The 15,030-nt window shown below is 32.9% G+C and overlaps 1 protein-coding gene across 27 annotated transcripts in view; it reads right to left on the bottom strand.

Moving 5' to 3' along the window:
* Nucleotides 1-11,106: 11,106 nt before the first annotated feature.
* The window catches only part of LOC129269699 (uncharacterized), a 181,306-nt gene continuing 177,382 nt past the window's right edge, over nucleotides 11,107-15,030 (bottom strand). For all 27 annotated transcript variants that reach the window (XM_064105260.1, XM_064105258.1, XM_064105259.1 and 24 more), the window contains one exon: nucleotides 11,107-13,241. In XM_064105260.1, the coding sequence (XP_063961330.1) occupies nucleotides 13,057-13,241 (185 nt within the window). In that variant the 3' untranslated portion in view covers nucleotides 11,107-13,056. The remainder of the gene's footprint in view (nucleotides 13,242-15,030) is intronic.

Below are 15,030 nucleotides of genomic sequence, written 5' to 3'. Positions count from 1 at the left end.
CTTAAGGTGGTTTTCCCTGATAAACTAAAATCTACCTCCTAATATACCCTATCGTAACTAGGAAAGCACCCCCCAAAATGTAAAGAACAGAACTGATGAGTGCATAAAGCATATCAAGTAAAACATTCCTGTTACAAAAGAGAACTTTCTGTGCATCTGCACAACTGAATTAATTAAAGACTGATATTTTCAACACTTATTCAAAATATTACATCCACCTGATTGGGATGTGATGGATATTCCTAACACATGTACAAACCGTAACCGGGGTTGAAATATTTACAACACATGTACATATCATATCCTCATTCATCTTCCCTCTTACCATGATTAAATGCAGATCGATAGTAAAGAATTTGATATGGGGTGGTTACTATCAAGCTATGGTTCATCATAATCTAGTTATAGTACATGTATATACTGTATATAGTAGTTTAGTTTTATTTTACTCTCTTGTATCTCTTCCTCCATCTTTCTACTGCCCTAAATATGTTAACACATATTTGTCTGTTATGATTATATTTGGTCTGTTATTGTCTGCTAAAGCTTCATATGGATGAAGAAGAATATGATTTACCAGAAAACAACAACTGTAATTTTTATGTACCTAGTGAATTTCATCCTAAGATAACCCATAAATCAAATCGAACCCAATATTTAAGTTTTTTGTATTGCAACGCTCGCAGTATTTTAAAGAATCATGAAAATTTTGATATACTTTTATCCTCACTGAATTTTAAATGCTCAATAATTGGCATATCGGAAACCTGGTTAAATGCTAAATCACCTCCACTTTTTGCATCGGATGGTTACAATCAAGTTCGTAAAGACCGCTCAAATGGTAGGGGTGGTGGAGTGATGTTTTACGTTCAGGAATCTCTATCCTTCAAAACTAGGAACGACCTCTCATTAACGAGAGGAGCTGATGAAAGTTTATGCATTGAGGTTGATCTTCCTGATGGAAAAAAATGTGTAGTTTGTCTAATATATAGACCACCAACCACAGATGTGACTAACTTTCTTGCTGATCTTGAATGCCTCATGTCAACTGTTAACTCATCTGGTAAATCTGTCTGTGTGATGGGTGATTTCAATATTGATCTATTATCCAAATCCAAGCACTCCCTTAGCTTCCAAAGTATCGTTGATTCAAATGCATTCAATATCATGATTGACAAGCCAACCAGGATTAGCAATCATTCATCTTCATTAATAGATGATATCTTTGTAAAGGCGTCTCAGTGTCATTTTGAGTCTGGATTGTTTTATTCTGAAATATCTGATCATCTTCCTGTGTTCTGTATAATGTATGGTCTTAAACTTGGCAATTTACTGAAAATACGAGATGTACATACATGTAAAGGGAGGAGAAGGATCACTAATGAAGGGATCAATGATCTTAACACAGATTTACTTTCATTAGATTGGGAGGACGTCCTCACCACTAGTGATGTTAATAGAGCTTATGACAATTTCTGGACCAGATTCCACTTCTTTTTCAATAAACACTTTTCATATGAAAAATCAATCAATAAGAAAAGAGGATATCACCCATGGATAACGAGGGGCATTATGCAGTCAATAAAGAGGAGAAATGTTCTTTATAAGCGTAGTATTAAGGATAAAACGGATGAAAATATAAATAAATACAAGAAATATAGGAACAAATTGACTACAATCATACGTTGCTCTCGTAAGTCACATTATTCCTCACAGTTTGAACGAGCAAGGGGAAGTATTTCCTCTACTTGGAAAACTGTGAAAGATATATTAGGTAAGCGAAATAATCCAAATACCCCAAACAAGTTTATTCATGATGGAGAGGAATTTACCTCAGCAGATGCAATTGCAAATACATTTAACAACTATTTTGCAAATGTTGGTCCAAATCAAGCTATGACAATAGATACACATGGTACCGATTTTAGGAAATACCTGCATAACTCGTCACAATCTTCCATCTTCTTTAAGCCAACTGATTATCTTGAAATTCTGAATATAGTGCGTACTCTTAAGAATAGTTACTCTTGTGGTTATGATGAATTAAGCACGTCCTTGTTAAAGCAGATTATTGGTTCAATTATAACCCCGGTGGTATACATCTGTTACCTATCTTTGTCAACAGGAGTATTTCCCTCTAGTTTCAAACTTGCCAAAGTGGTTCCAATTCACAAAAAAGACAATACAGCGACCGTATCTAATTATAGACCAATCTCAATACTACCCAGTTTATCCAAAGTGTTAGAGAGAATTGTCTATAACAGGCTTTATAAATTTCTGGATGATCATAAGTATTTGAATTCTGAACAATATGGATTTAGACGATCCAATTCCACTGACCTTGCACTATTGAAGTTTTATGATCGTGTTTCAACTGCCTTAGCAGCTCGCGAGCATGTTGTTGGTGTATTCATGGATCTCAGCAAAGCTTTTGATACGCTTGATCACTCGATTCTACTTTGTAAATTGGACCACTATGGAATACGAGGTGTCGCACAACAATGGTTTTCAAGTTATTTATCTCTTAGAAGACAATATACTCATTACAAGGGTACTGACTCAGATGTTTCTCCTTTAACATGTGGTGTCCCACAGGGGTCTATTCTAGGCCCACTACTATTTCTCATTTACATTAATGATATTTGTGATGTTTCAGCTGCTTTGCATTACACTTTATTTGCAGATGATACTAATGTTTTCATTTCACATCGTGATGTAAATGTTCTAGAGCACAAACTGAATTCAGAACTTCCGAAGCTGACATTATGGTTCAGGAGTAACCTGTTATCCCTGAATTTAGGAAAAACAAATTTTGTTCATTTTCAGGGGAGGAAATCTACTGGTAACAAACAAATAAGCATTAAAGTAGATGGAGTTGAAATAGAACAAAGGCAGTGTACACAGTTTCTAGATGTGTATGTTAATCAGAATCTAGACTGGATTTATCATGTCACTTATATTGTTACCAAAATTTCTAGAAATATTGGTGTATAATATAGGGTAAAAACATTTGTTAATGATAGGATATTATTGATGATATACAATACTCTTGTACTGCCACATATTTCATATTGCAATGTTCTTTGGGCTACATCTAAAGTGTCAACTACCAATATATTTCTCCTGCAAAAGAAAGCAGTTCGCATATGTACTGGGTTTGGTTACAGAGACCATACAAATCCCTTATTTGTAAAGCTGAAGTGCTTGAAGGTAGAAGATATAATTTTTTTGCAAACTGCATTATTTATGTTTCGTTTTAATGCCAATATATGCTGCCTGACTCATTTTCTTCAATGTTTCAGCCTAACAGCACTGTCCATTCATATAGCACGAGACAGTCATCGAACATACATTTGGTTAATCCCCGCACCGCATTAGCTCATAAATCAATCAGACACCGTGGTTCAGATGTTTGGAATTCTCTTCCACATAATATTCGAAATTTGAAAACCTCACATTCTTTTAAATTGGCTGTAAAGCATAATCTCCTTTCAAAATTACAGAATCTGTAAAGTACTAGTAACGTATACATATAAGTAATTTTGTTTTCTTTTTTTCTTTTCTTCGTAACTGAAGATTAAGAATTTAACTCTGTTGAATTACTATACCATATATTCATAACAATTTGAAACTTAATTGTTATATCTCGGCAGTCTATCACTTTTACATTCTTCTCTTTCTTTCCTCTCTTCCTTATTCTTACATTTTTATTTTGTTTTCTTGGATGCAAAACCAGTTTAAAGGTGCTTCAACCAATCAAGCGTTTAGCTTATGTTGCAACACCTTTGTATGTTCATTATTTACTTGTGTTTCATGTATATATATTTATATATTATCTGTGTATTCTTTTACATTGTACATTGTGAACATGCATGAATAAATAAATAAATAAATGTAAAAGGAAGTTCATACATTAATAATGCGAGCGCAAACTGCATAATTTTAGCATGTTATGAATAAAGATCAAGCTGCGTATATCTTAAACTCAGAACATGTCTAATTAAATGCATTAAATTTCTTCCCTGACAGATGTTAACGTTACATATTACTACTATCTGTTATCGAATTATAAAGGATATATACAATTATTGAATATATCGAATTCAAGAACTCTAATTTCAGCATGATTACAAGTTTATCAATTAAAAACCCCTCTTTTATTATGGGTTCGACATATTTGATTTATTGTCATGATTACATGCAGGATCAGCATCAATGTGCTATTAAATTTGGCCTGCCTAGTGTACCTTGCAAGCATATTACTTTGTATACAGATGTCGGTGTGGGTGTGGGTAACATGTATGTGTATTTCTTCCAGAGCACAATAAACAATTGTGGTAAAAAGTTTATCTAATAATTTAATCGTTGAGGCTTATTATTTGTCTGCCATTGATAAATAGTTTTTGAAAGATCTTGTAACAAACGTACAAGACACAAATGGTTGAAAATGCAAAGAAATACATAAAAATACAAAGAACAAAGAAATACATAAAAATTGACTAAGATATTATATTTAAGGGTCATACAATTATTTATAATGATGCCAATGCTAAATAGCAAACGTTTGAGCTGATATAATCAAATTGTATAATCAAGACACATATAATTGTATAATCAAGACACATGCAATATGGATTGGAGGATATAAGAACAAGAAAGACTGTATTCTTGCCAATAGGAATTTGAATTGGGTATTTGATGAATACTTCAGATATTTAGGTATATATTTTTGTACAGATCTTCAGAAAATGACGGTGCATAATTACAATGAAAAGTTTAAAGAGATCAAAAGTCAAATGACTTCATGGTTAAGACGTTACCTGACGGTCCTTGGAAGAGTTACGGTTGTCAAGTCATTGTATGTGTCTAAATTGAACTACTTAATTCTTTCTCTCCCGAATCCAAGTGAGTTATTTCTAAAAGATGTAAATTCCCAATTTCATAGATTCATATGGGGAGAGAAACCAGATAAAGTAAGTAGAAATCAAATGTCTCAGAGTTATTCTGAAGGTGGAGTAAAAATGATAGACATAAATCTGCATTGCCAGTCATTGAAAATTTCTTGGATGAAAAAAATGATAAACGGTTCCATTGACGGTAATATTATTTGTCTTCTTCAGTCTTTTTTGCATAAAACGCAAAACTTGGATCTTTATATGGGAAATAGCTATTTTTTTAGACTGGCACACGAAATTAAAAATCCTTTTTGGAAAGAAATGTTCTTAGCGTATAGCACACTGTTATCTATGCACTGTAATGATATACCTTGCCAACCCTTATGGAACAATGATTTTATCAAAATAGGTAATAGCTCAATTCACAGTAGATCTCTAAATAATAGGGGTGTTCGTTTTGTTAATGATATTTTAGATGTACATGGCAATTTCCTCTCTTTGAATGACCTTAAGGAAAAATACAATGTTCAAATAAATTTTCTTTTTTACCGTGGATTATGTGATGCTATAAGAGACGGTTTTAGCAATGGCACACACTTTAGCAAGTTCCAAGAACCTATTATCCCTGATACAATAGCACTTGTTATGAAATATAATAAAGGTTGTTCACACATCTATACGATTCTTAAAAAGAAAAGAAAAGTGGAATGTAAAAGTTTTCTTAAGTGGAAGTGTATATTCGATATGAATGACAAGCAATGGCAATCGTATTGCTCTATTGGATTCAGTTGTACTACCGATGTGAATTTACGTTGGTTTCAGTTCAAAATAATGCAACATATTTTATATACAAATGAAATATTGTTTAAAATTAATTTAGCTCAACAAAAAGAATGTACTTTTTGTAATGTACACCGTGAAACAGTTACTCATCTACTTTGTGAATGTACATGTATTAAACATATATGGGACAGGTTTGAACAATGGATATTTCTTAAAACTGGAAACTAATAAAGAAAAATTATTTGGTTTAAGAGGTTCAAGTAATTATGCATTAAATTGTTTATTGATAGTGATACGACAGATGATCTATACTTCCAGAGTAAAACATCAATTACCTGTTTTTGATAATATCAAATTTGCACTTCAGAATTATTTCAAGAATGAAAAATATATCGCAGAGTCAAATTGTAAAATGGTAAAGTTTACAAAGAAATGGTTCCAATTACGTGCCATGTTTACATGAAGTGATCTGTTCAGTTCCCTTTCCATGTACAATGATACATATGAATATTATTGTTCATTTACTCCTTGCTTGTTCCTTAAATTGTTTACTATTATGTAAACCTGACAGTTCAATTTATATATTTGTTACAATTACTGTTGTATTGTATTTCGTTGTTATTAATTTGATTTGTCATTGAAAAAATATCTTGTTATGTTTTGAATAATAATAAAATCCCTGTGGAGGGGAAACAAATTGAAAAAAAAAATAATAATCAAATTGTAGCATAATATTGCAAAATTTGCATAAATTCGCATAAGTAATAAACCACAAACAGAAATAACAAAATTTTCCATTATGTATGCAGTATTTTGAAGTATTAATGTCTGTTAAAGTGAATATTATAAAAGAACACCGTAAAATCAAGATTCTGAATGGTCATTTTGGCAGCCATATTGTTTATGCAAATTAGGTAGTTAGTACATAAGAAATTGGCTTGGGAATTGGTCTTATCACATTCAGCACATTAAAATCATGTGAAATAAACCAATTCCCACCTTTTACCCCCAATGCTTCTAAAACTCAAAATGTCCCCATATGGGTCTTGTCTATCATGAACAGTCAATATTTGTAATTATCAAGGCTATCGGATCATGACACCATATAAAGAACTGTGAACATTCATAATTTGAAGAAAAAATAAATTACTACCCACGAGTTGTTACCATGGTAACACCCAAATCATCCACTTGATTCACTTCCCTCACCTCCGCTACTCACAGATTTTATTTAAAATATATTCCCTCTCAGTGAATCAATGAATATGTGAATAGATTCGGCACGCACAGTGACCATGATATATTATGCTAAACAGTCATAAGCCTTATTATTGCGGATGCATGGCCGCCCAATCGTTTCCAGAGATTGATTGCAATTATTCCAGCTCACCCCGTCAATTTTGGTTGGAACAGTTAAGATTGCTGCTGTGCCGCAATGTATTTTCAAAGAATGAATACTCTAATATAAAATGAAAGATTATAATAAAACAAATCGTATATTAAAGATTCCCCTTTAAGAATACAATAGCTTGCAGTTAAATTGTTATTTTATTTCATTTTGGTTTTATTTCTTCGGCACCCATTTGGCCTACACCCCATATTCATTGTAATGCATGTTGCTATAACCATAATAACATATCCTGATTTCGATCTTGAAAAATTGTATGGGGTGACTGCATTTATGTTAAATTTTAAGTGCTGTGATGATATATCAATACATATCATATTATCTAATCTTTTCCAGAACTTTATCTAATCCATGCCTCAACCATCTTAACAAATGTTTACTTGAGTCTCTTCAAAATGACACTTTGAAAAAATAATTCAGCAAGGTGTTAGCCATTCAATCGATTCAAGCAAAGATTTTGTTATGAAGGCTGATCATTCTGTGAAAAAGGTTATCTCTACAAATAGGCCCGCTGTGTCCTTGCACTAAACTTCCCTACTGTAAAAACTAGTGTCTTACAATGTGTGCAACAGTGTGGAACACAATGTAGAATCACCTTCACACTAAGAAATCAATGTTTTAAACATATTCATAATTGAGAGTCGACCATGTGAACACACTGTAAACAGTCACACTGTCGAGGTGTCTACAGTGTGAATGGTAATGTGAATGTTTCTTCACACTGTTGAAATTGAGCATTTTAATAGTGTGAATAATATGTTCACATAGTCTACTATGTAAACACACTGTGATCACACTGTGTGACAGTATGTTCTTTCCAGCATTGTTACTAATCATATGTTTATAAGAATTAATGTTAAAAGCCATAACAACAATCAATGGATAATCAAGGTTGACAGAGGTAATAACTGTACATGACAGAAATTAGAAGTTTGATGCAACATGTCACTGGTCATAATTTCGATATCAAAATATAGTTCTTGGATGAATAATGCGAATTCCACCCCAAATGTGAATTAATTCACACTCATGATGTCTAATCCGACATGTTGTGTATTTTAAAGCCACCAGATCAATACCAATAATAATGTGACCACTGCTCTGTGCATTTATATCGATAAGTCTTGCTTTCGGGTATAAAGCGCCGTGCCAGGAATCGAACCCTGGGCTCTCATGTGTGTAGTCAGGCGTCGTAGACCACTCGGCCTTGGCATCTCCACTCAGACGAGTTAGATATTCTGTTTAATTATGATTTGATTTATATTTCTTCATACGATCAAAGCACATTTTTTCAGAACATGTTAAAAACCCCAGAATTATTGAATGATCTATTATTTTACTGATCAAATTAATTATCAAACAATCGGTAAATGATGATTATCATATGTAATAAAAACGATGTACATTTTCAAATTATCAGGATTTATCTAGCTCATCAAGAAAAGAAAAACAACGACGGTACTCACCATTTTTTATTTTCAACGTAGACAATGCGAAGCATCGATTCAGTCAGCCATTCAATTCTGAAATGTTATAATATTCCATGTGCTGATATGGCGGTTCTTTTTAAAAATCCGCCAATTATGAAAATAGTTTCATGATATTCTTGTAAAAACTAACGCAGCAGTATCTCGTTAGGATGAGTAATTAAGGTATGGAAGAATTAAACTCCTGCACTAGTTTTTCTTCTAAAACAAAAAACAAAAACAAATATTTCCACTTTGATGATGTCTGTTTAAATGGCGAATCCTTTGTTAAACAGGGAATACGAGAAAGATAAATACATGTTTAACACCCGAAATTCATCTCCTTTATGACGGTTGGTCTCTTGAAGTGAGTTCGGATTAAATCATCTAAATTGACACCATCACTGTGTAAATAGAATCACCCACAATCAATATATGGTAAAGAATAAAACTCTCGTGACCATCTTAAGCCAATCAAAATGATTGGATCTGATAATGGTGCGTCCCATGTAAATTAGAGCAGAATTCTGAGCGCGACCCATTAGGCGTATCTGATAACTGCCTGAAATATCAAGCACGCATGACTAGTACCGGTGTTATAATCCCATTACCAAAATGTCCACTTTAAGTGAGATGACTCTGTTCTGCTGAAATGGTTCATCATGGCTGACAGGAGAGGGGGTGTAACTTCAGTCCATTTTTTTATGTGGGGGACTTAAATATTTCGAAGTCTACACGTCACTTTTACATTAGGAAATGTAAGTTGGTTTTCGTTTTGGGCCAAAATAAATTTGCAATTCTACTAGTTGGTTAATTGCAAGACAGTGATATTAGGTTTTAACATCAAATTCCCGATCAATTTGTCTTTTGATGGACTTGATTGGTGAGAGGGGGGTGCAGAAAATCTTGGGGCCCACCTCATCTTCCTGAATATTAACATACCTCTGCTTTCGGCTTTAGTCCGCTCCACTATTACATGTAAAAAATGGGAAAATGACCATCAAATTATTATGTTACGCATGCTCAGTCTTCCACCACTCTCATTCCGCGCCCCCTACACGGGACTTCATATGTGATAAAGGTCTCTTTGTTTATTTCAGGTAGCCGTTCCATAAATACTTGCTATAATAAAAACAGATTTATGAATTGGACCCAAGATATTGCTGATCCGAGGTGATGGATATTGTTAGCGTATAAAATTCAACAAAAAAAAAAAAATGTATAAAGAAAAAGAAACAACCTCAAAATGATAATCTTGAAGCACTCCACAAGCCAGGTCGTCACGGCACAAAATTAATCATCCAAATAAAATCAAAACATGCTTAGATCTCTTAGATTGTTGCATTGTTATGACGCTCTCTGAAAAATAATCTTTCTGACAATAACAGCATTTTGGCGGGAAAGATCAACCGCTTCAGACCTCAAAGCCTTTACTACCCATCCGATGCAATTAAATTCTACCTGTTGTTGCTCGAAACAATATAACACATTGCATTATGAATTAGAGTGCAATTACTGTCTTTCATTATTTACGCTTGCATTTGAATTACGGGATAATAATGTTAATTGGCAGGGTTATCAAACCTTCCGAGAGATGAGTAATTCCCCTTTTCAGAGGTGTTATCTGGGTGAACATCGTTCGACGTTGTTATCATTTAGATACAAGGCGATTAGTTTTTTACGCTTATATTTGCACTTAATATTCATATGGGAGTCACTGAATGATAAACTATAATACAATGAGTGCCTTTCATCATTTCTGCTTGTATTGGGAGTGCAGGATAACGATGTTGATTGGCAGTGTTATATCAAAATATCGGAAAATTTGGATGAACCGGCATCGTTAGACAATGTTATTTTTATTCAACTAAATACAAGGGCGATTACATTGTTTTTGCCTTATTTGCACTTAATAAATTATCCATGACAGTCGCCGGATAAAATTATGTCAATTGATTGGTTTGCCTGCTTTTAAAGATTGTAAAACATAATTATTTCGAATTCTCATAGATTATCCAAGATCGCCAGAGTGAAAATTTTAGAAACAAGATGAAAAGTGAGCTTTAAAAATGGGACATCTTTTTTTTTACCCCACCCTTTTGTCGTTATGAAAGTTAAGTTATCACATAAAATCTCGTTCAAACGTTTAATCTTTTATAGTTATTGTTTCTCTACAAGAATTGAAATAGCATAATCAATACCATTATCGTCATCATTGTCATCATAATCATCATCTTCATCGTCATCTTTATAATCACTACCCACTGTCAACCCACATCATCATCATCATCATAATAATAATAATACTAAAACACAGCATGTAGTATGCGTCATCTATCTAGTATACGATTCCGAAGCGCAGAAATCATCTTCATCATACCCTCATCATCTACATAATTATTCTGCTGATTTTTTTTCTTCTTCTTCTCATCATCATCATCATCATCATCACTCCCCTGTCCTTCAACATCATATATGATAAATATAATATTAATACAATAATTTTCGTAAAACCAGTGAGACAAAAAGAATCAAGATACACATTCACGGAATATTCATTTAGCCAATAGGTTTTGTACCATTTTATTAAATATGCATACATGTATAAAAATATCAAAACAAAAAATACAATGTACAAAATAATTATTTCACATGATAGTATAAAAGAAAAATATAATCGCTAAATTAATTCACTATATTTGGTGCGTTAACACCATAAATGCTTGCAATGCATAGCTATTAAATCGATATATACCATACCTAGAACTATTATGGGAAGTAGAGAAAAACTGTTGTGTTGCTATGCAAGGCAAATCGTAGCACCAATAGCAGTCTCAATGTACAATATAAAATGGGGAATTCCTTACAAATATCTAACATTCTTTAAGCTCATTAAATTGTCTACAACTTTTCGAATCAATTTATTACAAGTATATCTGAATAAAACACATATCAGGTCCTTAAAGTCCAAGTCAGTACTGATTTTTATTGGCTTCAACAAAGTCAATGAAACCCTTTGTTTTGATTAACAGGGAAGCTCTTGATTTCTGACTCATATTATAGTAAGTTTTAAGAAAATGAAAACTAATCAATGAAACAGTACCCAGGCCCTGTTTCACACATGTCAGTGACTGATTGTGGGGTTGATTTCTACAATTGATTGCATAAAGTTACTGTGTATGATCAGTCATAAAATTCAGCCCAACGATCAATCGCTAAGCTTCATGTCACCTGGCCCAGGTCTGAAATTGGAAGGACAACCAGTAGGAATAAACTAAGTACTGCTTTTTGGACAACTACATATTTATGTACCAAATTCAATTGAAAAGGGTCAATAAATGGCACTGTATATAAAGCCAATTATTTGATAGTAAAATTTTGTGGGGATTAAACAAATTATTAAATGTTAGCAAATCAGTTATTCATCTCTCAATGTATCATGTACATAAATGAAATTAAATACATTGAATTCTATACAAATACTGAGTTGAATATTTACAGCTTCAATTTTGGTGAAACCTTTTATAAACCTTAAATGCAATAATTCCAGACATATTTACTATATATCAAAACATAGTCCCCCTTGAGCTAATACTGAGCAAATGGAAGTGCATAGAGTCATTACTTCAAAATATGATGCGCACTCCATAATATTACCGTAATTACGAGAACAGAATGCATAAATGAAAATTGTATCATCCCCAGTATCAGAAATAATAAACTTTAGTCTAGAAAAAATTACACTATTCAAGTAAGAAGACAATAAATTATAAATAAATTTTCTTTTCCAAAGTCAATCTTAAAACAAAGATACAGATAAAACAATTGAATTACTGATACAAAGCAGATAGAAAGAGCAATGAATAACATAAAATATAACTTTTGAATTCCATAATATTTAACATAGATAAATAATTCAGAAATGAAAAGATGGAAAAAAAATGTACAACATATATAATAAATCAATATAAACAATACATCAAACAAAAACTACTACAAGAAAATCAATGATCAAATATAGAATGATAGTGGAAAAGCAGCTAAAATATATGGAAAAATGCATTTCAAAGAATCCATTAATATAAAAAGAGATATATCATGCAGCTCATACTAAAATCATGTCTGAGTTGAGTTTAAAAACTATGGTCCTGAAAGGAAATCAATAAAAAGTATGAGCAGCCTTTAAATCATGAAAGTAAAATCATAGATCTGACATCAAAATGTCAACATAGATTATATATATGTGCACATATACAAATATATATAAATATAATGAATATAAATTGCATTGTATTATTCGCTCAGTGATTATAAACAGAGCTTTGTTAGATTTTTCTGTAAGTATTGAATACTTTGATACATCACATTCAATGTAACAATCAAGTTTCATAAATCACAAGGATGTCTATTTACCAGCATTGTTTTATGTCAATTTCCATCATCAACTACATATATATTCCGATGCTATTGCATGTCTTTGGTAACCGACTCCGGCAAGCTGGTCTCACGCGTAAGACTTCTCGCGCGGTCTTGTGCATAGACAGCCCAGAACAACAATAAATAATAGGATGAGGACAAAGAGAACGCAGATGACGGCTATCCACCATGGTTCGATTAATAGCCCTGAAGAATCGTCGCTGGTCTGGGGGGCTGTATCAGCGGGATTTAAATTCCGAGAACTTGAAGGCGCTGTAAAACAAAATAATTAAACAAACATAAGATCCCTTGTCAATATAATCATGATGAATCATTGTAAAGTACTTGAAGTCTGCGAAATGGCATGAAGGTTTTGGCCCAAATGCCCTTTTGAATACCACAGCATTTCACCAGAAATGCCTTTTGAACACCACAACAAATCTCAATTACATACAGTATTCTATTGAAAAGAATATAAGAACAATGTTCAAGATATTTTTCAAAATATATTTCAATTTGAACATGAAGTATAGTCACAGGATCAAATGAAGCTGTGTAGAAGGAACTGTAGAAATACAATTGCCATATCAAATATTAAGAAATCTATTTCTGCCTTGCTTGCTTTGCTCGCTCAAGGGTACTAATAGTGACTCAAATCCACAACTCTGCTACCTCAGCTTTTTTTGCCTCATAACGCCACTGTTCACTTGGAACAATGAATCACATTTTAAAGAGTAATTATCATTATTATTATTTATTTGGCGTCAACTGTGCCTGGGAGGTGAAAAGCGAACTGAATCACTATGACCCGCAGGTCTCTCCTGGGATTCATTGCTATAAGGGAGGCATTCATTTTTCTCTGGACATAAATATGAGATTTAGCACACAACCCAAACCACAGTGCCCTACAAGACACTGCCAAAACGGTGATAAGTATATAAACAAGCATTACATACAGGACATTAAAGAGACATGGCTAATATATTCAGAATGTGCAATCCATTATCTGATGATTTAACCTAAAAGGGTTGGGCTATTTCGGTATTAAAGAATAATTTTTGAAATAACAATGACTTTTTAAGAAAGATAACAACTTGTATGACAAGTTAAGGAATTCCAATTTGATGAAAACAGACATGGGGTTATTTTTTTTTCAATGAATTGTTGGCATTATCCATTCTGATCTCAACCATTGACTGTAGGACCATCCCGTAATCTGACACAATTTTATATATTCTAGACACAATTTTGCATCACATATAGACAAAGTACGAATCCCTGTTCACTAAAGACAATGCCACAATTCTATAATCCAATGTTAAACACCTGCAGACATTTTTGCAGCTTCATCTTACAAATATTTTGTTTTACTATAGCCTGGGTTTTGAAGTTTGATTTTGCTTGTTTACTTATACAGAACCTCCATTAGAAGTTTTAGCTTTTTCTGGTCTCTCTCCTCTATTTGTATTTTGTTGTAATTTTTGCACATTCCTTTTTAAACATTTGAACAAATATAGTGAAATTAAATAAATGAAATATCTCAATCTTGTATAATTTTTAAGCCACCATCGTGTTATCAAGTAAACTGTTGGAATTAATGTTGGACATATTTGTGGTATAGTGGTTCTCATTTCTGACTCTGCCTCCCACTGATCTTCAAACACATTGTTTTCTTCATCAAAATATGGAATCAACATTGTTCTCAACTTGACCCAGGTGTGTGTTTCACAAAGCGGATTATAAGTTACAAACAACTTATGAATGACTGATGACCCTTTCTTGGGTATGTCACTTAACAAAAGAAAGTGTCAACAGTTGTGCGTAAAGACTAGCATAATTTACAAACAGCTTTATGAAAACGCCCCCAGGAAAGTAGATGAGTGAATGTCTTACAAAGCTATTCATTAGTTACAAAATGCATGACTTTTGACCCTTTTTGTGTTGAATGATACATTCCCTCCTAGCTGACTAACCGCCTGAGAACATGTTCCAGTCTTTGGTAAAGTGATGTACCAAGAGCTGTATGAAACATCCACCTAGTAGGATGTACCAATGAATGCCC

This window comes from Lytechinus pictus, chromosome 10, assembly GCF_037042905.1.
Source record: "Lytechinus pictus isolate F3 Inbred chromosome 10, Lp3.0, whole genome shotgun sequence".
Classification (NCBI taxonomy): Eukaryota; Metazoa; Echinodermata; class Echinoidea; order Temnopleuroida; family Toxopneustidae; genus Lytechinus; species Lytechinus pictus.
Note: the sequence above shows the minus strand (reverse complement) of the source record. Positions and strands in the feature narration are given on the sequence as shown.